The sequence below is a fragment of the Merops nubicus genome, unplaced genomic scaffold, assembly GCF_000691845.1.
Source record: "Merops nubicus isolate BGI_N331 unplaced genomic scaffold, ASM69184v1 scaffold9932, whole genome shotgun sequence".
Taxonomy (NCBI): Eukaryota; Metazoa; Chordata; class Aves; order Coraciiformes; family Meropidae; genus Merops; species Merops nubicus.
The window spans coordinates 3,262-29,713 of NW_008592837.1; the positions used below are offsets into that span (position 1 = coordinate 3,262).

The 26,452-nt window shown below is 44.2% G+C and overlaps 1 protein-coding gene across 1 annotated transcript; it reads right to left on the bottom strand.

The window, feature by feature from the left end:
• Positions 1-340: 340 nt before the first annotated feature.
• PAMR1 (peptidase domain containing associated with muscle regeneration 1) lies at positions 341-25,353 on the bottom strand (the record flags this gene model as incomplete). Its single annotated transcript, XM_008935265.1, has 8 exons — positions 341-1,118; positions 1,987-2,282; positions 3,220-3,452; positions 5,124-5,190; positions 6,838-7,050; positions 8,431-8,601; positions 21,769-21,876; positions 25,136-25,353. Coding segments are annotated over 8 exons (1,843 nt in total), but the record flags the coding sequence as incomplete, so codon positions are not given.
• Positions 25,354-26,452: the final 1,099 nt, after the last annotated feature.

Genomic DNA, 26,452 nt, shown 5'->3' on the forward strand with positions numbered 1-26,452 from the left:
GACAGGGGCAGGAGAGAGCCCCTGGAGTGAGACACCGGTGAAGTGACAAGGAATCTAAACAATGTGGGTATGTAGGTTAAAAAAAACAAACCGTGGTTTATTTAAATGTGTAAAGTACTTGGGAGGGAAAAAGATTACATTGTACTATGGCAATACAGACAGCACCTACTGGAACAAGCTCATCCATTGTCATGAATCCTCTTCCCAGCCTCCTGATCTGCTCAGCCACACAGATCCTGGGGAGAGGCTCGCCGGCGGGGACTCCACACTACAGATGAGTTGGGGTCAGAATTTGCTGTCCTGCTTCTTCTGTAGGTCAGACTCAGGAGCAGAGCAACGTCCTCCCACCAGGGGAGGCAGGTGAAATATGTCAGGACTTCTCATGCACTAAGAGCCTCTGCCATGGGGTGGGTGAAAGCAGCCTGATGGAACATCTGATCCCAGGACCAATTACCAGGCTATCTGCCTTAACCTTATCCCAGATGGGGCTCACCCCTGGGATGAAAAGCCTAAAGCAGCAGAGACTGAGAGAGATATGATGATAATTACAAAACGCCCTTTCCAGACACAGCTTTTTTTTTTTATTTTAGGTTCTTCTCAATCCAGTCTTTGAAGGGAAGAGCTTTGGTGTAGCCACTGTAGAGTTCTAGGCTGCAAGTTTTATCGTAACCCCAGCTCACTAATCCCATCAGGTGCCACCTTAGCTCAGGAGATGCTTTTCCTGGCAAAGTTATGGCTGCAATCCCACCAGTCTCAGCAGGGCAGATGTTAGAAAAGGCTGTGGGGTCTTGTTTGGCACAGAACATGTTGTCAGTGATGCTGACCTGTATCCCACTCTCCTCATACTGCTGCTCACACAAGAGTGAATCCACCATCCGAACGGCTCCCATGCGGATCGTGTCGTTCTTGTACCCAGGATCTTTCAGGTCAGCCAATATCTTCCAGCCAGTAACCATTATTTTTAAATCCTCCGTGGAGGAAGTCAAGTCTTGAGAAGATGACAAGCAAATGGGTTGGACACGACTGCTGATTCTGGCTTTGTCCAGGAGTTTGATGATAGCTATGTCAGAATCGAGTAATATGGGGTCGTAGTTGGGATGCACTATGATGGCAGAAATCTGGGGAGGAAGCAGAGGAGGAAGAATGGTGGAGTTCAGAGCAGTGACAAGCCAGCAGCACTCTCTCCATGCTACTACAATACATGATGGTTTATTTTGCATATTTCTCCTCTGCCCTCCACTCCCAAACTGTTCTTTCACCATCGTGCTCGCTCAAGTGAGAAACATGCAAAGAGATCAAAAGTTTCTGAGTTGTTTGGGGTTTTTTTTTCTGGCTTGGGTTTCAGGAAAGTTTTTATTGCATGAAACTCTTCCTCATGGAAAGCAGCCAAGGACATTTTCAGCAAAATGGGGAGTTAATGGGCAGGTCAAGTTTTTCCACTGTTTTCTGAAAAGATGTTACCTGTCCTGTCATCTTCAGTCTGTAGAATTTGGCTGGGGGACTAAAGAGGGGTAGGGGGAGCTTTGAATTAAAATGTTCTTATTGAAATTGAATCATCTGCCCACCAAAAAAAAAGAATATTAGCAATATATTGCATAATGCTGGGGCCAAACCCTTACTGTTACTCACCTTGATTAAACACTACAAGAACAGCTAAGAATCCAGTAAAGAAATATTGTAAAAAAAATTTCCTTAAAGGAAAAGTGGAATTAGATAAATTCTAATTTCTCTAATTAGAAAAAAAAAAGGGGGGAGGGGGGGGAAGAATTAAATCAACTCAAATCAACTATGATTTATTGGATAAAATCCATTAATTAATTCACATATCCCACTCCACCCCTGAAAAAGAGACACACACATATAAAATCCCTATATTTATCCTAATTTAGACTTCAACCTTACTTGAACCAACCATTCTGCTGAGCCCGAGGTGCTGTCAGCATCTCTCTGGGCTCATCACTTTCCACTCCCAGCCGACCCACTCACCCTTAGGTTCTGGATGCTCTTTTCATCCCTGTCGTCATCCCTGTAGAATTTCCCCAAAACCACCTTGAGCTCGGCTGTCTTGAGCACGATGGTCTTGCCCAGGTGGGTGACGCAGTGAGCTGCCACCACCACGGTGCGCTCGTTCACCAGGGCCCCGCTGCAGATGAGGATCCAGGTCCCTTTCCGGAGACCGTTCTCCTTCACCCTGCTGGCTGTCCGGTAGATCGCTGCTTGCCAGGGCCACCTGCTGGAGGTCACCGGCTTCTGAAGGGTGATGTTCTCTGCTTTGCCACAGACTGAGGGGAAGGAGAACCGAGAATGAGGCAACACCTTTTCCCCAACGAAGAATTTGGATAGGATTCCTGCTTAGGATGTGCCCAAAAAGGAAAGCAAACTGCAGTGGTTATCTTGAGGGACAGCTTTCTACTTAGACTTTGTATCTAAGCTTCAAAATGATAATGTAAAAGTGTTTTATTTAGCTTTAAAAAAACTGTAATTTTCCCATTATTACCTGAATTCCTGGCTGAAGGAGGAACGTGGACTTTTTTTTTCCCCTAGGATGTAGTGTGTGCATGCCCATAGTGAAAAGAATTGAATATTGGATTTTCAATGCATGAAATGAAACAAGAACTCTAAAAAATTGCTTGATTTTCACAGCTTGCCTGATGTCAATAGTGAGCTGTGCCAGCTCTTGTGATGTTCCTGCCCTACTAGCTCTGGATCAGATTTTATCTGGATTTAACAGTTTGTGATAGGAACCTGTCCTTAGTAAGGAATATTAAAGGAAGCCTCTTTAAAATGCAGACTCTCCATTCTATTGCTTCAACTTTGATGCTTTTGTCAGCTGTGTGCCAAAGTGCAGAGAGGAAAGAAACATCACATTTGCAGTAAATAATATTTAGGAATAATGGAGTGGTTTTAGAACAGGAAAACATGAAGTGATAGTAGGAAAAAAAATTTCAAACCAGGAAACTCACTACTCCTTTTGCTCAATAAAAGAGCAGAAGAATTGGTGGCAAATGACAGTGCTGCAAGCTTGATCCCTTTGCCATCCACTGCACCAGTTCTGCTGGGGGATAAAACCAGCCCTGTATCCTCCAAGCTTTCCTGCTCCCATTTCCCAGCTGGAAGCACAGCCAGCCCACACCTCTGGGACTCCCTCATTATCTGAGATGAACACACATCCTGTTCCAACACGTGCCTTTATTTCCCCCCCCCCCCTTGGAAACTCACTGGGAATACAGACAGGGGCTCTTCCACTCCACTTTCCTGTCTTCAGACAGGTCCTCCTGCTGCTGCCCAGGCGGCGGTAGAAGGGGGAGATGCACTCGTACTGGAGCTGAGTGTGCAGGTGCTGGTACCCCGGGGGCAGGTCCCCAAAGGGCAGTGCTGGCTTTTTGGTTGGGTAGATCTCAAGCTTTTGCTTGCTGAAGGTGGCTGAGTAAAGCTGGTGCAAAGGGGTTTCCCTGTTTCAAGGCATAAAGAACACAGAGTGGTGCCACTAGAAAAGCCATCGTCGCCAGAGCTGAGCACTGGCTGTGTTTGGGTATCATTTAAAAGCCCATGAAGTCTGCTTGTGAAAGAATAAGGCAAGAAAATGTCATTCCAACACACTTTAGCAATACTCCCCTTCACATCCCAACTATTTTCCTCCTGAATCTATGTACACAAACATAAATACACATTCATAATCTTTCTGTTTGTGTCTCTTCTTTTTCGTTTCCCAGTTTCTGTAAATTTAGTTTTACAGTTTGAGTTGCCTCTGAAATGTGGGACAGCTTTTGCCATTCACAAAAGGACAGAGATACTGGGGTTTGAAATAAAGAAATGACACAGGAAGTTGGCAGGGCCCTAATTAATTCTCACTAGAGAGGAGTTAGGCACATCTTTCCTCCAGTGTACATTTTAACAGGGGGGTATTTGGAAATCGATTCAGATTAAATCGTGTTGATAAAGTTGCTTGATTTAGCAATTAACAGAGATAATTGCCTCACCACGGAGATTTCGTAATTGCAATAATCACTAAGCTCCCATTTAGAAATTGTACTGATTAGCTGAAACGGGGGATATAATTAAAAAAATAAATACATGCACCAGCCTAGATAGGGACCATCAGCTTGGCTACACTCATACTTAAATCCTCCTCACTCAGAACGTGTCCCTTGCTCTAATGCTTAACAGCACATATCTGCAGAGGGGGGGGAAGTCTGAAAAATGCAGCAGAATTTAATTTCCATTGAGATTTCTGGTACTGCCTGCATCCAGAAAAGCCATAAGAAAGGTTTTGTTTCACATGGTAATTCCACTGGAATTACCTGGAGAATGGGAGAGTATTTGGGAAGTATGTGCTTGCCTTGTTCCTAAAGTCTTCTCTAGGAATCTGCTACTGGCCATTGCCAGAGACAGGAGATGGCTTGAGCTGGACCTTTACTCTGACCTGGTATTGCTGTTCTTAAGACCAAAGATGAAGACAGTTCTTGCATCTAAAAATAAATGAATCACATACTGGAAAAAAAAAAAACCCAAACCCTGAAATGAGAAATTACTACATGGAGAAAAAATGAACCTGAATATTGCATCATAACTAATTCAGATTGGGCTTATTTCAAGAAATCAGCAGAAGGGTAAAGCCCAGACAGGGTCTGATCTTTCATTCCTTCCTCCTCTCCTGCCCTACTTCCTCCTCTGCCCCACGTCCACCCCAAACCCACCTTTATATCAATTGTGCTATAGTGGATGATGAACCTTAATGGGAGCAGATTAGATGCTACACCCCCTTCTCTCCTTGTCCTCTCCCCACTCACTTCTTCACTCAGACTGAACACGTTCCTATTTTAAGACACATCATTAGCCCCAAGGAACTGTGCTCAGACTGTTCTCACAGCCTGTCACAAGCCTGAGAGCCTAATTCCAGCATCTCCCAGTAGTCTGCATATCTCTGGCTGTGCCTTTCTTCCTGGCTGCAGCCAGCAGCTCACAAACCTGGACTGAGATGTCCCCTCCCAGCAGCTCTCACTGCTTGGCTTCTGTGGAGGTGTAGGAATGGCTGCTCAGGCAGGCTAAACACAAGGTGGAAAGGAGAGGAGGGCAAGAGCAGTTATATTTTTGTCTTTAAACTGTAGTTGAGATATTCTCACCTTGACTGAACCTGCATTGGAAGCACTTTCTGTCTCACCAGGTCAGAGATCTTTGGCTCTCTGCAGGCTAGAAAAAATACAAGGTTGCACAAGTACTTTTCCACAGTCACAGCTCAAGAGTCATGGTTCATACACATTCCCACTCTCTCCTCTCACTACTTATAGTGGACTGGATTAAGAAAAGCAGCAAGTGATGTGCATTAAAAGAAAGAGAGGCCCTGAAACATAAAGCCTTGGAAAAAAAACTTCCCCACAGGTTGGCAGATCTATCTCCTGTACCACGGTGGGAGGAACTGAGTGTCTTCAACTGGCACTTCCAGCCATGGGGGAAGATTTGTCCATCAGCTTTTCTCCATGCCAGATTTGCACCACTGCAGCTGATGGTTTGGGATCCGAGCAAACTTTTGCAATAATGGCAAAAATACTTTTATATTAAAAATAATTTTCTATTAAAACCACTTGATTTCCATCTGTGTAGCCATACACAGCTAATCTCAGTGTTTTAGCATACAAAGACTGCAAGGTGTTTCAGGCTTCTAAGAGTCTGCTTGCTTGTGCACCCATTGGAAGGAGCTGGAGACTGATTCAAAGGAACACCTCAGAGTTACACAAAGATGCACAAAATAACAGAAAGGAGATCAAGGATTTCTAATTCTGTGTAGTCAGCTTATTTGCTTTAAGAGCAGGATGAAATAGTGAAGTTTATCAGTTGAAATAACTCTGCTAGGACCTTCTTCTTCCTGCTGCACACAGTGGAAGAGAAGAATCTTGCAGGCTGGATTTTATCTGTATGCCTGAGCCCTCGTGTTCTGTGGGATTTAACAAGAACTAGTTCTGTGTTTGTTGCTGTGTATGTTGACCTTTATGTCACCATCAAAGTTAACACCAATAAAGATGCTTTCCACAAATTATTCTCATCAATAAAGATGCTTTTCACAGATGCCTATACCCTTCAGGGAGACAGTATTTCCATCTAAAATAGCAGAATAAAGCAAATTCCCCAGGGGACAGGCATATTTCCTTGTATTATCATTACTTCAGTTTAAAAAGAAATCCATTTAAAAAATGTGTCAAACAATTGCTTTGGGAAAATGAATCTGACAGTTCCCCAGCCCAAATTCAGTCATCCGTTCAGGGTTTCAGACATGCTTAGAGTAGCTCCAGGTCAACAATGTAATTCCCTTTCTAGCAAAGTGTTTAAAGATGTGTCTCAGGGGTTTGATGAATACTGATAGCTTAAGCACGTCCTCAAGGGGTTTTCTGAACCAGACCTTCAAGGTGGCAATCTGCAGACTTGGTCTTTGACACTCATGGCTGGTCCCATGGACTTAAAAGGGCTGTGAGAGGAGAGCTGGGCCCTGTGACAGCAATTCTGATGAATCAACTATTTTCTTCTCTTTCAGTTCCCTCCTGATCTTTGATTTTGATCTTACAGAGGTCTGAACCTGCAATGAGGGCAATAAGGGTCTTAGGGAACATTTCTTTCCAAGTTTAAAGATGGAAACACCTTCTGGAGTGGCTGGAATCTCCTCTGGCTGAGTGTAGCAGCCCGTAGAGCTGGCAAACTACCAATCTCAGTCTCAGGTGTCAGTTAGATGGTTTATTCTTAATAAAAATGATTGTTTGGTGAGTGTAAAGTATAGAAAACAAACTCCAGTAAAACCACAGCAGTTTTTGTGAGTTATGGTTAAAAAAGAAAAAGATTATAAACTACCTTTTATGCAGATTGGCTGCTTCCCTGACCATTCTCCATTGTCTTGGCAGGTCCTCTGTTCATTCCCACTAAGAACATAGGAGTTGTTACAAAAGAAAGCAATGACTGTGCCAATTTTTGCATGGCGTCCATTCAAGAGCCCAGTGTCTTCTACCACTCTTCTGTAGCCATTGAGTGGCCCACCAGGATCTGAGCAGGTTTTTTCATCTAGAACTAATGATAGGGAGGAAAAAAAAATAGTAACCATTTGATCAGGTTCACAGGATTATTTTCACCCAACAGATTGCTTGGCAATTCATTCAGATGTTACTACACAATCTACACTTGATTAAAGGTGCCTTTTCAAGACCCATCTGGGATCTCTGCCTTCAAAAGGATAAAATATTAAAGAAGTCCTAATCTACAGATATCTGTAGATTATAAATTTAGACATTTTAGTCTTCGCTGAAAGCATAAGAGTCTCAAATTGTTTAAAAGACCTTAAAATGTAGCTCACAAGCCTGAAAAAGCACCTTGACTTCACATGATGTTCATGTTTCATTAACTACTTCAGGAGTATAAAAGGCTGCACTTAAACCATTTGCTGGAACCAGGCCCTTGGTGTTCTCTTCCCTTTTCTGTATTTTCAATACTTCACTAGACTTGGATAATAAAATTATACTACTTCATTTTACTTTTATGTTTGGCTGCTTTTTGCTTTCTTAGAGAGAGCTCAATAATCCAAGGAATTGAAAGAGAGCATATATACTTCTACTAAAAATTTAATATTGGGAAGCTTCCTCCTAGGTTCTGCCTATAAAACCTCTTTTACTTTCTCCTTCCCAATATTCTCTCCTTCTCTGTATTACTTGTTGTGGTTTTTTTTTCTCCCAATAAACACATTTTTGGCCTAAATCTGGATGGCAATATTCCCTGTGTGATGCTAACAAAGGCTTATCCCTGTATTTCTCACTCCCCTGCTCGTTCTGTTTAGCAGCTGAAAAGGTGTTTTTTTTTTCCTTTGGATTTCATCTCCCCTTTTTTGTCAGGCTGACAGTAACCTGCAATCCCATTTAATCCCTCTGTCTGATGCCTCACTGCATGATAACCACTGAACATCAGCAAAGAAGTAAGCACACAGCTAACCATAAAAATTCAATGAAGAACATTTGCCCTTAACGTTGAGTAAATAATTCAAACTAAGCATGAATTTCACTGCTTCCTGTGACAACATTGGATTTTAGCACACTCTGAAGCTTACACATGCACTTAAATATTACTCCTTGCTGCACAATGTCCCTCACTTGGTTTTGGTCCTCAACATTTTCAGTCTGTGTGCCTAAAGTCTTTGAGGAAATGCTTTTCCAGCCGCATTTGATGTTTTGATTGATGATTTGATGTTTCACTCAGCCCTTTCTACAAGCAAGCCTTGCAAGCTTGGGCTCCAGCAGAGCAAACTAAGACTCTCTGCTGCTCCTTAAAGCCAGGACAACGAAACAACAGCAAGTTTAGCCACGGATCTACACAATTTCAAGTGAGATTTGGATATTCGAGTTTCGCGCGAACACGTTGGCCGAAACATTTGATAAGAATCAAAACTTAAAGTGACCTTACCACATTCAGGATGCTGTGCTGACCAAATCCCATCAAGCTGGCAGGAGGCAACACGGCTGCCTTTTAAGCTGTAACCTGCGTTGCACTTGAAGGAAACCTGGGCCCCGTATTTAAAGTCATCTCCTTCCACAATACCATGAGCGGGAGCACCTGGAGTCCTACACATCACCACTGACAGTTCAGATATTTCAAAAAAATCCACTTTATTACAAAAACAGGACTGTGTTAAGATGATTCTTTATTCAGTACATTGAAAGACCAATTAAAATGGGCACAGGGGTCAAAATTACAAGACAGGTATATGCCAGGCTTTAGGAAGTTGTTTAGAGGGCAGTTCTACATATACTTACTTAGACACTGCTTTCCAAAACAGATCTAGAACCATCCAGCTCCACAGGATTACTCAGAAGTGTGAAGTGATCATGTGCCTAAGTGTTTTTAGCAGGCTCATTTACTCAAAATATTAGTACTTGAAGCAATTTCCATCCTAACAGGGGTTTTGACCAAGTTTGGTCATGAAATAATGTATATCCTAAAAAATCTTATACTGAAATTCCTGTAAATTCCATTTTTATACACTTTTTCAGATAACCTCACTGAAATATTGAAGTATAATTATTTGTGTAGATCAAACGTTATCATAATGACATGAAAAAGGAACCTTGATATTTACCACACTGTGGTATTTACCCTTCCCACAACGTTTGCTTCACTGGGAAAATACAGACAATGGTCTATTTAATTTCTGCAAGTAGTAAATATTAGATGAAACACTGCAAGCAAGATTTCTCTGAGAGCATCAAACCAGCCATACTACACACAGGTCCATCCACTACAGAACCCTGTCTTCAGTGGTGGTAAACAGTGGATTTGATGGAAGAAATGTTGAACACTCTCCTGGCATATTCTGGCAGCATTCAGCAATCTGCTGCTCAAGGACTACCTGAACTACAATGATATATTGGGTATAATAAGATAGATAAATGAATGCTAAAGACCATCCCTATTTTATAGGCTTTTAGAGTCTGACTTGTTCTGTTTTGCCTCATAGCTAGTTGCTTACAAGCCTATGGCCACATTTTGATCCTTACACTTCCAGAGGAAAAACTTTTCTAAGGCCTCAGCTCTGTAATCCTTGCCCAGAACACAGATGAATGCATCTCTTTATAAGGATTGTGGACAATCCAGTTATTCACATAAGGAAGAGATCACTGAGTAGCAGTCCTAAAGCAGCAGCATTTACCAGAACAAGGCTCCACAGAAATCTCCCTCAATTTACAGATGACTACAAACATCAAATAACGAGTCAGCAGAATGATTTCTGCACTAGGAAGCACAAGTCTTGGACAGAAAAATTGCCTAATATTTAAGTATTAGAGAAAGGCCCAGACTCACTGCTCCAAATCAAAACACATGCAGGGAGGGAGGCTCAACATTTCCTCTGGGCTGCCAGTGTTCTGCATCAGTGTCCTCTTTAGTGAAAGAATGGTAAAAATGCCACAAAATTCATTCCTAGACATTAACCATTGTCATGTGAAATGTGAAATAGAGGCACACAGACATACACATGCATATACAGGTGCATATGTGTATACAAAAAAAGCATATATGAAAATAAAAGGGAAATAGAGCATAAATTTTCCAGGTGTTTCCTCATCTTTGTATTCCCAGCCACTCCCTCAATATCTCTCTCTCTCTCTGAACAGCAATTCATTCCACTCCATTTAGATTTCTTTCAGTACAAAGTCACACTCAGCTTGTCAAAGGGGAAAAGATGGTTAGAAACACCTCTGCACCACTCAGACTTCTCCTTTTGATCATAAATACACTTTTTCAGTGCAGCTCTGCAGAACAAATGCTTTGGTGCTTTTGTGGCCTAGGTCCATCCTGGAAAAAAATGTCACTGAGCTATACTCACTCTTTTTTTTTCCCCAAAAAACTAGAATTATTTGTTCTTGGAACACAGGATCTCCCCTCATGGTCCATCCTGTTCTTTCAACTTTGCCACTGGAGGCAGAGACACTCATTTCATGGGTTTTTTGGATCATTTTGGAAGTTCCTTCTTTCTCTCTAGAAATTAACTGTGGTTTGGAATGTTGAGATGTCCCCTGTGTCTCAGTACCACAACTGAGCTCTCTGTTTTCAGCTATAGTCTGGAAGTCACCCACAGCTACTCTAGTACCTGCTTCTACTGATTTGGTTTGAGCTCTACAGCTTTTTTTCCCACTTCAGGTTGATTTCCCTTTTATCCCTTTCACCTAATACTTTTTAGGCAGCTCTTCTGTACCTTTTCCTTGTGAACACTTCAGGCAATGAAGTTTTGAGCAGTTATTGTGAAGGGAATCCCAGCCCCTGTGTGGTTCATCCAATTCTCTCCTATTTTGTGGAGAGCTTCCCATCAAGAGTGTGAATTTGGCTGGTTCTCACATCTTTCAGAATGTGCAGTAGATTCCATTGAATTTTAGGACAGCCTCCTTTTATTGAGATATTTTATTGAAGTCTTTCAGCCTTCTCTCCTGGTGTAAGACTACATCCAACTCCCTAATAGACATTTCTCAGAAATAATAATAGAAAAAAAAGACATTTAAAAAAAGAATTAGCTATGAAATCAGCAATACTCACCCCAAACTGTAAAGTTTGAGGCAGCTCTGTCAAAATGGAACCAAGAGTGTCAGGATTTCAGGTTGCAGTGTGCAGTCACTGCAGCTTCCTCTCTACAAACAGAAGACCAAAGCCACCAGCTGCCTAGAAAACTGACCAGGAGGCTGCAAAATTCTACTATGAGATGGTGATGGACAGCCAAATATGAAAGATAATCATTCAAGGTCTGCCAAAAAGTAAAGTCTGGGCAACCAGGAGACTCCATGAGGGTCAGGCTGATCCCATTCTTCCTGCCACAGTGTCATCACACCTCTAAAGGATCTGGTGAATTTATATCTAGAAAACTGGAGAGATTTCAGAGAAAGGTGAAACTAATGTTAGGGAAATGTAATCTTGAGAGTGACTTAGAGCTAAGAATGACCATCGTGGTGATGCACAAGCTAAAAACTCTATAAGAAAGACTCCTTGACAAAGGTTTGAAAGGCATAGTAGGGTGTAAGTGGAAATTAAATGAGTCTCATAATATGAAAACAAAACAAAACCAAAACTGGAACAGGCTTTGGAGAGAGCAGGGCAGCAGCAGCAAGCCCATTGTGAACTGAGATTATTTGATTTTAGTTTATTTTTTCCTATATTTTGCTATACAACATTCTTGCCTCTTACTTGCTGTCTTGGAAAAAGAGGAAACAATATTTCTGTCCCATATGGAACATTAAGATGGCTCCACATTTCACAGACAACTTTCCACAATCTGAGAAAAACTAGAGGAACAGTAAGTTCCTGAATTTTTAAGTCAAATGTTCCATTATTAATAATCACAGTGCAAATTCCTCTCCCTTTTAAATGATCTCTAAGAGACATTCCTCAGATCTCAATTATCTGCCATTTAGAAATAGTTTTCATGTTCATTTTATCTCCAGTGAGATAAATTAGATGATCTCTTGAGCTACACTTCTCTCTTTTCAATGTCCTTCAAATCTTGACTGATGGAATTATCATTTGCTTTTGTCCCAAGGTCCTTTCATTAAATGAACACCAATTTTTTTTTTCCTGCTGCCTTCCTTTCATCCATTTCCTCACTAAATAATATATCTCCCCCTCACCCCTATCATTCATTATCTCTAAATTCTGCACAACCTTTCAATAATACATTGCAGGCCTGAAATAAATCTCATTTCTCACTGCTGCTACTAATAAAAAGTTTACATTTTCATTTTTGTCTCCCCTGAAATATTAGGTGCCAGAGCTTCTAATTGTGTGGAGATTTGTTCTTCATTTGCTTACAGGATTTTTTAATACTGCTGAAGGAATTTATCTTTTGGCATATTCCCAAGTCAGAGTTTGGCTTTCAGGCTGACCCGTGCTAATGTTGAGAGCACATTTTGGCTATCAAGGAGTGGCTCTGGGGGACATTTTCCTAGGTCCTTGTAATATTGCTTTCACTTAATGTGTGCTGGTGTGCTCTGTGGAGGCCAGACACTGAGAATGGCCACAGGAGCTGCACTTGGTAACAAGTAGGGCAGCTTCTAGCATCCTAGCATACATCTGCAGGAAGGAGAGAGTTATGGACCTACCTTGGGGCCCTGGGTGCCACCATCCTGGCCCCATCAGTCTGACTACCAGAGAAAGCCTGAGAGACACTGAATCTGAAGAAATTGAAGTAACTCTCCTCAGAAAGAAGATTTTTTTGTCAGCAGAGAGCCTAAAGGACATTCTTTTCTCATTCATGATCCAGCAGGCTGCTAAAAGATACAGCAGCCCCTGAGCCCTGCTGCACAGAGAACCTCAGCATCAGGATTTTGGAGTCTCCTGGCTCCATGGTAGAGGCTGCCAAGTGCTCTGGAACCAAGAAACCTGAAAGTTCCAGAAATCACAGCTCCAAGAGGCTGTTGCTGGAGGGAGTATAACAGGCAGAGTATGTGGAAGTCATTTTTTGTTTCCCCTCGCGTTAAGAAATGGATATTTTTGAAAGAACCAACAGAAAATATCAATTTCTTTGAAAATTTACTGCTATGAAAGCCTTCTAACAGAAAAACCCTCATCCAGCTCTACCTACATGCACTTCATGCAGCAGATGCCAAGCCTGCTGAAGCCAACAGTGGTAAATCCCACCAGCTTTGGCTTTTGGCCTGCAAGTTTCTGATCTGATCAAATTCTTTTTCTTGGTTCAACTTTTGTTTTGAGGGCAAGTCTAACTACATGACTCCCTACTACAGCATTTTATAACAGCTCTTAAAGCTTATACTCTCTGTATTTTCAAGGGTTTTGATAAAATTACTGTCTGCCTGCATTTTACTGCTGGGGAAGCTACAGCATGAAGATGTGATTTACCTGAAGGCAAACAATGAGTTGAGTGGGAGTGTGCCTTGAACACAGAGCACAGGAGTTAAAGAGGGAAGCCCAAGGAGTAAAGAGTTTTTCTGAATTCAGACTTAGAGAATTTGTTGCCTTTCCTCATCATATCTCATTTCCTAACCTCAGCCCATGAGCTCTGTCAATCCATGTAAATCTCTGCACCCACAGGGTGAGGAGGCCCCAGGTTCTCACAGGCTTTGCTGGCAGAAAAGAACTGCCATGGGGGAGGACTCAGATGGCTCTCCTGAGAAATCATCCCTCTGCAGCTTGGCAGAGCAGCCCCCAGAGATGGTTAAGGCCTAACATATAAGCCCACAGAGGATAATTTTAGCCTGAAGCATGAAGACATTGGCTGTCAAAATGTTTTTGGAACGGCTGTGTCCTCAAGGAGGGAATGAGGTGAGAGATTTCTGGAGGCTGTAGCTCAGAGTGCCCAAAAGGATGGATTTTTTATTCCTCCTCATAAGCAGTGTGCAAGGTTTTCAAGCAAGTGTGTGAGTCTGTTGAGGGATGTGATGAACTAGCCTGCATCAGGCTGCCAGACCTTGGTCTATCAGGTCACACACAGAGTGTGTGACCCCAGACTTATGTTTTAGGAGTCCCAGTGTTTTGTCTGGCTCCTTTCTGCCTTCAAGGTTCCCTGCATGCTGGGATCATGGGCACATCTTCAGTCTGCTGAGAGCAACCCTGCACTCATGAGGTCCTGCAGCACCTCACAGAGCAAGCTGTGCACCTTGTAGTGGGAATGTCCACTCCTCTGAGAGTGTGGCACTGTTGACACTCTCCCTGAGCCTGCAGTCAGCTCAGTACAGGCTTGTTCCTGCAAGGAGAATCCACAGAGATAGTGCTCACACTCAGGAAAGAGCATCCTCCTCTCAAGATCAACCCTCAGCTCAAGTTCTCCTGGAATTATGGCAGCAAACACTGTGGGAGCCACCATAAAGACATCAACCTTCTTGCTGCCTGAACTCCCCATATCTCCTACTCTGGAAAATGGTGCTGAGCAGGAAGCCACACACTGTGTTTTAAGTGAAAAAGAGTGTGGCTGCAACTTTTACAACCAGAATTTAGAAGAGGCTCAACAAGGAAAGCCAAGAGTGCTAAGGTTTGGGCTGAAAGTTATTTATTTTAAAGCAAAACTCCCAAAAGCAGAGAACAAATACATGCAAACATTGTGTCAGATCCTGTACAAGGTGCCTCAATGTCACTTAGGAACTGGCCTTCAGGATTAAAACAAAGATTATTCCCAAAAAGTGTCCCCCTGTGTTGCAGTAGCTTCCATTCAGACTGCTGGCAAGGGAGGATTTGGGAAAACTACCCCTGCCCTCACTCACTTGTGTTTCAAAAGGAAGAAAACTCTCCAGTCTCCTTGGTGCCCCTTTTGATGCCCCAGGACAGGTTCTACCAGCTCCACGCCCAGCTCCAGCTCATGCACAAATGCTGAGACAGATAATTCACCACAAGGATTTTTTTTGCCTTAATTTATCTCCCATGAGAGAGCCCTGGAAGTTCAAATCTCCTCTCATTGCTGCATTTTGCCAGTCCTCATGTTAGTCCTGGAAATGTCAAAGGGAATCATAACAAGAGCAGCTGATCAGCCAACCCCAAGTAGCAGAGAGAGTGATTTCCAGCCCTGCTCTCTGGGCCTCTCTGCTTTTGCCTGGTTCCACCAGCTAGGAATAATTACACAAAGCTATGATGTAATCCCTACTGAAACCCCAAATCTTTTCATTCCCTTCCAGCCAATTGGAACTCACCCTTGATGTTTTCCAGCTCCCTGCTTCTGTGAATGAGACCGTATCCATGTGAAAATATGCTTGGATCCCCCACTGTGATTTATTCCTCCGGAGGCAATTTGGAGGTTGTTGCTTACAATTAGCCACTTGATCTTTATCAGCATTGTTCTAAGCCCTTGGAAAGCTGTGGCTCTGGGTAGAACCTTTCCGGTGCTTGGATGGCCTCTTTAATTATACAACTGGATCCTGTTTGTGCCTGGGATGGTGGAGATGAGTGAAACCCCAAAGATCCACAGCAGCCACTTCTCCCTCTCAGTGGCAAGAAGCAATCTGTAGAATAAACTTCCCCCATGTGTCCCTTGGAACACATCACAACGCTCTGCAGAGGAGGGGAGGTTGCAAGGCAGCAGAGAAGCTGCTGTGCTCGTTATTGCACCAAATTCCAAAGCTGAGTAAATCATCTGGAGGTGTTTCATTTTGGAGATGTCAGCTTTCCAGCTAAACGGGGACAATGCTCAGGCAATGCTGGATGAGAAAGGCTCTCTAAAGAATTGCATATTGCTTTGAAACTAGATTTATGGCTGTGCATTTGCTGTAAGAGGGAAACAAGGTTTCCTGATACAGATTCACCCTGGCAGAGCTGACAGATGGGTTTATTCAGCCTTTTGCAGGGAACTGAGCTGGGTTTCAGGCAGAAAGGAAGATCTGGCATTGCCTGTTTAAGAAAAAGAGATGGAAATTGAGATGAGAGTGTAGGGAAAACTAAAAAGCAGGAGAGTATTAAGGACCTAGCAGGGCAATTTGGTTGTCTGGGAAATGCAGTTTCTGAGTGCTTGAAGAGGACTAGGGGAGTCCTAAGAAGGAGCAAGTGGGATGTTGCCTGGTCCTTTGTTTCACCGTTCCTACTGCCTGAGGCTATTCTGCCCTGGCAGCGTTTTGGATCAGCTGCCAACAGGGTGCAAGACACTGCAAACCTGCCCACAGCCCCACAAAGGGAAGTGTGAAAGGTAGCTCTGCTCAGAAACCTTTCAGTGCAAAGCTCTCCAGGAGGAACAAAGCCTTTGGATGCATTTCCAGGGGGGCAGAATGAAACTGTCAGCATTGAAGCCTGCTGGTTATTCCAGCAAAGTTTCAGAGCAGTTTGAGGTAGCCCTAAAGCATGGCAAGAACGTGTAGTCCACGTGCTCACATCTCAGAAGCTGCAGAGAGCACATCAGTTGTGTTCAGAGAACACAAGGAGTGGTTAGAGGTAGAGGTCCTTCTCCATTTCTTCTAGCTCCAGAGTAACCAAGGGCTACACCTCATCTCCCACCCAGCTAGGAGGCAGAAAACATCTCCACCAGCAACTTATCACTGGACAGCAGCCCCCTGTCATCTGTGACCTTGGCACCTCGACGGTGCTAGTGATGCAGACTGGGTTTTTTTGGCCTGGATGCAGTTGTTCTGTTCTGAAGAGCTGATTTATGCCAGGTTAGAGCAGATCTGTCAGGAAGACTTGGTCTCCTGAGTGATTCAGTGATGAAAGGCCAGGGAAAAGCATCTTTGTCCCATCCAGCAAGGATACCTGTAATGTAGCTTGGTCCAACCTGTCCTCCTGGACATGGCAAGCCATGCAGGGAGAACCCTGTGGATGATTTTCTCTCTGAGGCACGTTAGCAGAATGAGGAGAAACCTCAGTATAGTTTTGGAGTGCAGCAAATGGCACTTCCCTGGGAATCCATTTCCTGGGGTTTAGAAATACAGCTCTTCCTGTGGCAGGCCCATCCTTGGATGGATTACATCCACACAGAGACAGTGCTGGTTTATTCAGATGCTAGCAGTGCCTGAGGCTATGCTCTGGGCAGAATGCCACAGGGCTTTATGACATGTTTCCCTTTCTAAAAAACTGGCTCCTTAATAGACACTGAGAACATAACAAAGGGACAAGAGGAGCTGTCAGTAAAGCAGATGTCCTGACTTTTTCAGCCTTGCTGTCAGCTACACTTACCCACTGGAGTTTCAAAACACTTTGAAAATATTATGAGATCAAACACTGCTAAACCATATGAGCAACTTCCTCCCAGGGACTGTCTGACTTGCCCAATCCAACAGTTGTATTGACAGAGCAGAAGGAAAGATGAGTCCTAGGGACCAGTTTTCTGCAGGGTGATTCAAGCAGTCCTTCAGGGATTGCTTCAGATGTCTGTAGCCATTTCCATCCTCAGCCATCCACCTTGTTTTTCTCTTAGGTGCTTCTGTCCTCCTATGGGGCACCAGGAGATGCAACAGGAGATGAACACCTTTAGTTTGTTGCTCAGTGAATTAAGTCAACCCAAAATTGATGTTGGGTTACTTTAAGACCATCCTGTCCAACCTTTAACCCAGCACTGCCAGGTCACCACTGAACCATGTCCCTCAGCACCACATCTCCATGGCTTTTAAATGCCTCCAGGGATGGGGACTCCACCACTGCCCTGGGCAGCCTGGGCCAGGCCTGGACAACCCTTTCAGGGAAGAGTTTTTTTTACCTAATATCCAATCTAAACCTCCCCTGGTGCAACTTGAGGCACCTCTCATCCTATCACTTGGTACATGGGAGAACAGAACCACCCCCCACCTCTCTACAACCTCCTTTCAGGTAGTTGTAAAGAGAGAGAAGGTCTCCCCTGAGCCTCCTTTTCCCCAGGCTCAACAACCTCAGTTCCCTCAGCTGTTTCTCCTAAGACTCTTGCTCTAGGTAGGCAAAGAAAGGTAGGGCAGAGAGGTTTTCTCACCACACCCTTAACCCAGACCCCAGGGAGGCAGCAAAACTCCCAAGAAATGGGTCTGGTCTGCACATTGGACCTTCTATTGCCTTCAGAAGGGAGTTTTCTATAACAATGACCCCTCTCTTTTCCTTTGTGGAAAGAAGATGCATTTCTCCCATAGCAGGACAAGGCAGGGGGTATGGGGGTGTTTAAGCTTTCACCCCATCTTAAATATCAGCCAGTCAGCCTGTTAAGGGTGAGGGCATCCCTAAGAACAACCCAAACCACAGCTCCATGGAGTGAAGAAGGCTGGAAGGGGATTCTATCAGCCCTAGGGGAAGAAAAGCTGTATCCAGAGGCCAGGCAGAAGAGAGTAAGGGCAGCCCCAGCAACTTCAAAGGCTGCAGCAAGGAGGGAGTTCCTACAGCTTGGTGAGTTGGATTAGACCCCTCATTAGGATGCAGAACAAACCTCTTCTCCTTGGCAGGCAAGAGTGAGAAACAGAATAAAAATGGAAATCAGATCTGAGCCCTGAATTCCCCATTCAGCCCCAGTTCCTCCTGTTTGCCTAGGAGCTCCAGCTTGCCTGGCTTTGTCTGAAAGAAAGGTAACAGGAAATTTCAGGGCAGGATGAGGTTAAGGGCTCTTGCTTTGGGGCCAGCAAGCCCTGGGAGGACTCTGGTGTCAGAACACCCCGTCCTAGGAGGACAAGCAGTGGGGGAGAACATTTGCCACAGGGTACCAGCAACACCACTGCTCTAGAGCTGCATCTTCAGCAGGCAGACTCCACACTGGGGCTTTGGAAAAGACCTTTCTTAGGCTGAACTGAGCAAGGAGCTGTCATGCTGCACAGAGTCATTGTCTGATACTTGAGTGGATGCTTTTTAGCTTGCAGAGCACCAGGAGGAGGCCACTCCTCAGTTTGGTACTTTTTCCCCTTTTTGAGGAAGTTGCTGCTTTGTTTCAGGGTATTGCAGGCTAAGAGAACAAGAGGATTTGGATTTGGGGGCTTTTAAATGACTCTGATGGAAGAATTATTGGCATTTAAATCCACAGAAGAGGCTGAGTTTGGCCTCAGCCATGTCAGCATGGCTAAGGGGGCACTGGGAGCTCTACTGCAAAGTCAGTTTAAGGTCAGAAAGAAGCCCAAGGACTTAAAATTGGAATTAGTTTTCTCTACTTACTGTATCATCCTAATAAAGCATGTTCATGTGTAAGAAGATGTTGCTTGCTGGTCTCCAGGACTTGTCTTTGTTGTGTTTTAGGGCAGCAGAAAGAAGGAAAGATCTCACTCTGTTGGTTACCATTAGTTTTACCAATTTTGTATAGATTTCTATTTTTTAACAGCCCCTGGAGTGAAATCAGACATATTTAGGTAAAAGATTTCTTGCCCTGAAAAAGCACTGATTGAAGTATTAACAGCTACTAGAAAGCTACATGCCTGCATTTCACTTCATGGGGTTGAAGCCTTTTTGTATGAGCCCCTCAAATTGTGTTTACAAATTCGTTTTAGATTTGTTTAAAAAGACAATTTTTGTTTAAAAAGACAAATTTCTCTCACTATTTCTTGGCTGCTGAAAGAGAAAAGAGTCTGCTAATTATAAACAACCTGTGCCTTTAGTTCTTTTATTAATATTGCAAAATGCAACTGGTAGAGCAATTAGGGTTGAATATTACTCCAGGAAAGCAGCTTGACTAATGTGGATCATCCTGTTAAATAGATGGAATTTATTTTAGAAAAAATAGGTTCCTTGTGGTTTATCTCATTAAGGTTAATCCAGTAATTCTAATAATGATTCCCCCATATCTTTAAAACAAATCTTGATAACAGACAAAAAGACACAAGTGCATTGGGATGGTGAGAGGTTTAGAAGATTTCTGATTCTGTCAAGAAATACCTGTTGCTGAATTTGTTTAATTTGGCCTTAATTTCTTTCTCAGTGAGATAATCCCACAGTCTCCATTCCATGGACTTCTTTAAAAGCTTTGTGTTTCTCTGGGTACTTTCTGTTGCACTGCTTCAAATCTTCTCCATGCACTTAACATGAAGGGGCTCTAAATTTTCTTCTTTCTGATACCTGTTTTTCATCAACAAATCCATTGACTTTGGTGGGATTGCACTTGACTTGCTCCAAGGAAACCAGACTGAAAGAATCAGCCTCACAGCATCCAAAGTCATCTTCAGTATTCCAAAAATGACCCTTTGGTGATTGTTTTCTGAAGAAATGAATTTATTTCCCTCAGCTTCACCTCACAAGACAGCACTGCTGCTCCAAGACCTAACAAACTGAAAGATTCTGAGCATGACATGATCTCCCTTTAACATTTAAACTGCAATGCTGTTCAGGAAACTACATGACTAATTTAAAAAGAATTACAGCCACAGATAGTTTTTTTTTTCCATTTCTTCCTTTCACCCTTCAGAAACAAATCAAACTTTAATTTTCTGCCTTTCTCCCCATATGCTGGAAAATACTTAGGATGTGTTTTGGCAAAAGTGAAGGAAATAGCTTAAGAAAAAGCTTCTTTAAAGCCAGAAAGAAGAGAGATTTGCCATGTTTCCCCACTGTGAGGTTTGCTATTTATACACAAGAAGAAAAAAAAGCCAACCTGTATCTGTGCTATGGAAGATAGCAATATAGGTGCTGGAAAAACTATTTCCCAGAATAAGTAAGAGGCAAAGATGCAGCTGCAAACATCATAAAGCAACATCATTTTATCCACCTAAACCCTTCTGTCACAAATCAAACTACAGGATTCCTTCCCAGTTACAAAAATCTTACTGTATAGATTTTTCAAATGACTCCTCCCTTTTATTCTGTTGCTACCTCTACCCTTCATTGTTTGCTCTAAGACAGAAGTCTCATCCTATTGTTTTTGGCCACTTCTTCTGTTGTTTGCTCTGTGTGCTGCACGGCTGAAGTTTCTACACTGCAATTACAAAAGAAAACTAGTATAAGAATGAGCTTCATCTCTTGCCTCGACTGTAGTGTTGAGCCTGCCAAAACTAGGGTTGAGGTTTGCTGGAAATTTAATTAAATGGAAATTTAGGTTGGTTCTGAACCAGACAGGAATCTTTTCTGTTTTTTAACTCTCTCCTCAAGGCAGGACCAGAACTAATTGCACTAGAGAAGCTGCAAAGAGCTCAGGAGTTTCTAGTCCCTAAATGACCTGCTAAAAAAACTCCTCCCAGGAAAGAGGCTGCTGGCAGAAGAGGTCTGGAACCCCCAACCTTCAGCAGCCCCTCCCCTCTCCCAGTGCAACAGGAATCTGTGCAGTCTGGCAGCCTGGGGCATGTTGTTCCCCAAAACTTTTCCAGGCTTATAGAAAATACAAAGCTACCTCTCCTCTGATCCACGTGAGGCGGTACCAGGTCAGCATGATTTAACTCCCCTGGTGAAGTAAAAGCAATTCCAGGAGAAAAAATCCACTCCTGACAATGGCACCCGTGGGTGGAAGTTTCTGAAACAGTGAGGGTGGTGTATATTGGCTGTTGTGACATAGAATTGGAAGCTCTGGAGGCAGACAAGACGTTGTGTGCCTTCAGGGCAGAGTCATGCCACAGCAGGGCACAGTGAGCCGTGATTTCTGCCTTGGGTCAGGAGTGATCCCAAGGGGATTTCACCAGTACCTCTGAAATGCTCCAGGGTCAGCAGGAGCTCTACCTCAGGGACTTCAAATATTGCACAATTCAGCTAGCAGAGGTGACATAGTCCTTACCACAATCCTTACTCCTCCCTGTTCTTTCAAGCCCTGTTGGAGGAAGACATTCTGCTCGAGCACGAGGAGTTAAATCCCCAGAACAGACAATCGATTTGAAGGGAGCTAATCTACATATCAATGACACTCCCAACCCTGGATGGGCTGCAGCAGTGGCAGCCCTGGAGGCTGCTCACACCCCCCCCAGTGCCTGTACTCACAGTTCTCACAGCGGCTCCCCGTGTAGCCAGCCAGACAGGCACATCTGTAGGTGCCACTCTGGTCCAGAATGCACGTTCCATCGTGAAGGCATGGGGATGAAGAACAAGCTATAGAAGAAAAGCAAGAAGATTTATGGTCTCTCAAAAGATGGAGGTCCTAGCTAGTTTTCCTCATGATGGTTGTGTCTTGTAAAGTACATTTCTCCTGCCATTCAGGGGGGGAAGTTTGGGATCCAAGGTTCTGGGAGGTTTTTTGGGTCTGGGACTTGTCATCATCCCAGACTTTGGGAGTTGCTTTGCCCCTGAGAAACACTTCTTTGGTGCTGGGTGAAGGAATCTCTGAGGTGATGATGAGCCTAAGCCTGCTGGAGAAGCTCTTGCACACCACAAATGTAGCAGTGGTTCACATCAAACTGTACATATTAGCATCAATTAATATCAGAATGTGAAACTGCACCATTTAATATCACCAAATTCTGCTGTGCAAGAACACACACACACTGGGTTTTTTTTTTTTGTGCCTGCTCTAAGGGGAGATGAGTGACTAGAACATAATTTACTCAAAAAAAATAGACAAATCATTTCCATTTAGATGATTTTCCAAACTGTGATTTCTAGCAGACAGAAAGTAGAGCCAAAATCTCAAGATTTAGATCCACTTGAAGAGTCAAGTATCTCCAACACCTGAGGAGTTCAGGATCTGATGCCCTGCTTCAAGTCCACCTTAACAGAACTGTTGCAGCCCAGAATGAGACACATCAGAATCAGCAGTTTGCCCTGCAAAAGCTCCACTTGAAGCATAATCTTTTGAGTGTTTCATATCCAGAGGGTAAGAGAAATATATAGATAGCACATATGGATTTCTCTGGAGGCTTCATGTGGTGAGGTAACAGCAGTTCACATGGGGCTGGGCAAGGGATGTCTTCCAAGTCTTATGGAAGACTCAGGTCTAAGGACAGGAATTCATTTGTTAAAAGCAACAAATATAAATGTACAGTATCCTACAAATGGCAAATATCCCTGAGGAAGGGAAGGAGAAGCAGAGGAGCCTGTACAGCCTGGTGGTTTGAAGGTTTGAAAGCAGTGAACGTTCAGCTTTGGGGTACAGAAAGTGAAGGGGGATTGAAATTCCACAGCAGGCTTTCATCTGAGGAGATCCAGCCTATGTCTAATCCCTAAGAGATGCTGTTGCCTCCCCACCTGGCCACCCCACCCTTCTCATCTGAAGTCTCTTGAGTGAATTCTAGTCACTCATGCCAATTACTGCTTCCCATTTGACACTTGGCATGGGGTAGGACCTGCACCCCCTTCCAGACCTGGCAGCACAGCAGGCCCTGTGGCTTCTCAGCCTTGAACAAATGCACATGCAGTGACCTTTCCTCAATGAGACACAGGCTTTGCAGTTTATTTGGTATCAATAAAACCTTTCTGGCCGTTGATTTGGTGACCTCTGTGCAGCCAGTGCCACCACTTCAGTGAGCTATGACTTCCACAAGCCAGCACAGGGCTCAGACTCCAGTTCTGACAGCCCAGGAGGCTTCTTTAGTCCTCTCTGTTACACCAGCATGGTGCTGGGGACATCACATCACCTCCATGGCCTGCCCCACAGCCTGCAAGCCCAAGTGCTGCTGCTGCTGTCACCTGCAGCACAGGGGATTGCTCCAGCAAACCCTGTGCAACCTGTTCTGGGGACCTCATCTTCCTTCTCCACGGTGCACAGAGGGAAATTTCAGGAGAAATGCTTCAGCTTGCAGTGTGCTGCCAGAGCTTTCCATCCTGTGCTGCCCCAGCTTTCAATCCCCCCCTGCCCCATGCAGGCTGTGTTCTTCTCCCCAACTGTCCTGCTGGCCAGGTTAATGCCTCACACAAAAAGACACGGGTAGGGTTTTTTTTTTCAAAGCCTTTCCCTGCAGCTGCACCTCAGACCAGCACAGCCTCCTAATGAAGGGCACACAATAAAAGCTCCTGACCAACTCTGAGGAGCCCTTTGCAACGTGCCCTGTGTGGATTACCACACTCCCAAGCCACCCAGCCTCAGAATAATTACCCCTAAAAACGAGGAGGAAACGAGGCTCTCCACAGGACTGGAATACCAAGTGCTCCCTGCTGGGCAGAGAAAACAGAATCCATTCAGCCTGCACCATATGGAAAATGTTAGTTCCCCCAGTGTAGGCAGCCCTTATGCAACCTAGCCCACACCACATCCATTTGTTCTGTATCACCTCTCCTGCTGCAAGCCCAGGAGAGGGTCAGCAGCTCCTGCCACGGTACCCACAGGTCCTGAAGGTCACCTCTGAAGCACAGGGCAGGCTGAGAAATGGGGCAGGCACTGCAGCCAGGGGTGGGCACCTTCCAGATGGCTGGTTACACCCCTGCTCGCTGCTAACAGCTGATCCACTGGAGTTTTGGGTGTTTATCTAAGGCTTACATAAACCAACTGAACTTCCTGAGCCAGATATACCCTGGATGGCCTCCTGAAATGTGGGTCAGCGGGGTGCGTGGAAGGGAAGTTACTGGGAGCCACAGATCCTGCAGGATTCATCTCTGGCAAAGCAGCACGCTCTGATTAGCCTTCTGCAGCAGCACTGTGGAGAGATTTATCCAAAATTCCCTGCATAGCTAAACAAGGAAGAGCCAGGAAGAGGGTAGAGGCTGCTTCAAATGCAACAGCAAAACGAGGAGCCAGCTAGCTGCACTTTCAGTGCTGCTCTGCAGCCAGCAAGGAAGGTTGGAAAGCAGTGTGGGGGACTCAAGCACCAAGTGCTGACAAAACCACAGAAATTCTGGAGCCCTGCTTCTGTCATTCATAACACTGAGCTCATCACAGAGTGGGAAATGCCTTTTTTTTTTTTCCCTTCTTCTTCAGGGAAATAATCTGTCCTTTGTACACCCTCTTTTTTTTTTTAAGCCCTAATGATATGATACACGAGCCAATATAAAAGTCACATCAGGGCATTTTTCACTGAGCTAAGGATGAGGTTTTGCAGCAGGTTTTTGTTCATTGAGACAGTAACTCTGCTCCTGCACACAGCATTGAGAAATTCTGCAATTGAATTCGACACATGCCCCCTTCCTCTATTTCCTTGGGTGCTCTTAGTTCTCAGATTCAAACAGAAAAACCTCACGAAATGGCACCTTCTGTGGTGGTTGATGGGCTTGTTCCTCACACAGGTAGGAGGAACTCAGTCTGTGTTAGAGGAGTCTCCCATTTTTATGTTATCTGGTGGCTCTGGAGTCTTCCCTGCACTGACTTGGTGTAAGTTGCTGTTGGCAACACAGCATGAAAGTTTTTAATGAAGGAAAGCAGGGAGAGAGATTAGTGCAATGGAATTAATGAGTGGCATGCCTCACTTCTGGATTGGTTTACCTGTGATTTCTTCAAAGACAGCATGAAATCCATCAAAGTTCTTGGATCCATCAGACTGGAAAAGGACATGGAGTGAAGAGCCAGTGCTTCGGATGGGAGGTGGCCTCTCGTTGCCACAGAATTTCTTAATTATTGGGCTGTCCAAATTGTCTCCATCCCGGACCTCCACGTAGTCATACTGGCACATGTAGTCAAATTCCAGGCTCAGCATGGAAAATCTTGGGGAGCAAGGACACACAGTCAGCCTGCACACTCCACCTGGGCACCCTGACTCTGATGCATTTGGGTATTGAGTTAAATTAGTGCCTTCCCCCCACTTAGTGAATCCCCAAGTCCCTAATCCCATGCAGTCCTCCTCACTTCATCTCCAGTTCTGCATCAGGATCCCTGGGAGCTGACTTGATTCTACACAATTATTCCAGGGGAATATTTAAGTAGCAGAACAGTGGAGTCTAAATTGAAGTACACAGTCTGTTCATAAGCATCAGGCCCCTAATTACATGACAATGTTAGAACTTTCTTCTAGGGTCAGACACCATAGGAGGTATATTTCTACAGTGACTGCTAAAAATTGTTCTGTTTACCCTAAATAAGGTTCTAAGTAGTGAAAGTAAGCCCATCAAAGACCAAGGCTCAAAGGCTGTTTATATTGTGATGGCCAGAAGTCAGCAATTAGGGGTCCAAGGAAAGCTTGGGGATGGAACAGAGGCAGAAGCAGGCAGAGAAAGAGAATCTGAAACACTGCAGCACATTCTGAAAGCAAAGCAGCAATAAATCCCCAAAGTCTGGCACTTGCCCTTCTTTTGAGGGCAGAAATAAGGGACAGGTAGTGCAGAAGGGAACTATTTAAAGCCTTTTCCCCCTGGGTCTGTCTCTAGCAGCTTTGATCCAGCCACTCTACGAGACCCTTGTTCACTAACAGCAATGTTCTGTGCTGCTGCTTGAATTCAGAAGGGCACAGGGCAGCCCAGGAGAATAGGAATGAGAATCACCAAGTGCTTCTGGAGAACAAGCAATGGCCAGGGGTGCTGGGCTCAGCCTTGCTCCAGCAGTTAGGAATGAGAAGATCTGGGCCTGGGAGAGGCCATGGGAACTGTTCAGCAGAATATTTATCCATGAAACTCATGCACTCAGTCTTTCTGAGGCCTCCCAACATCACAGACATGTATTGAGGATGACACTAAATCTCTCACATTGTCTATTCCAGTGTGGGCTTAGTGATCTGCAAAGATTGCATCTTCACACCTAAGAGATGAGACAAATTTTGGGTCTGCTGCTGGGTCTCACAGTCTGAAGAGGCAAGAGAGTACTGGAGAC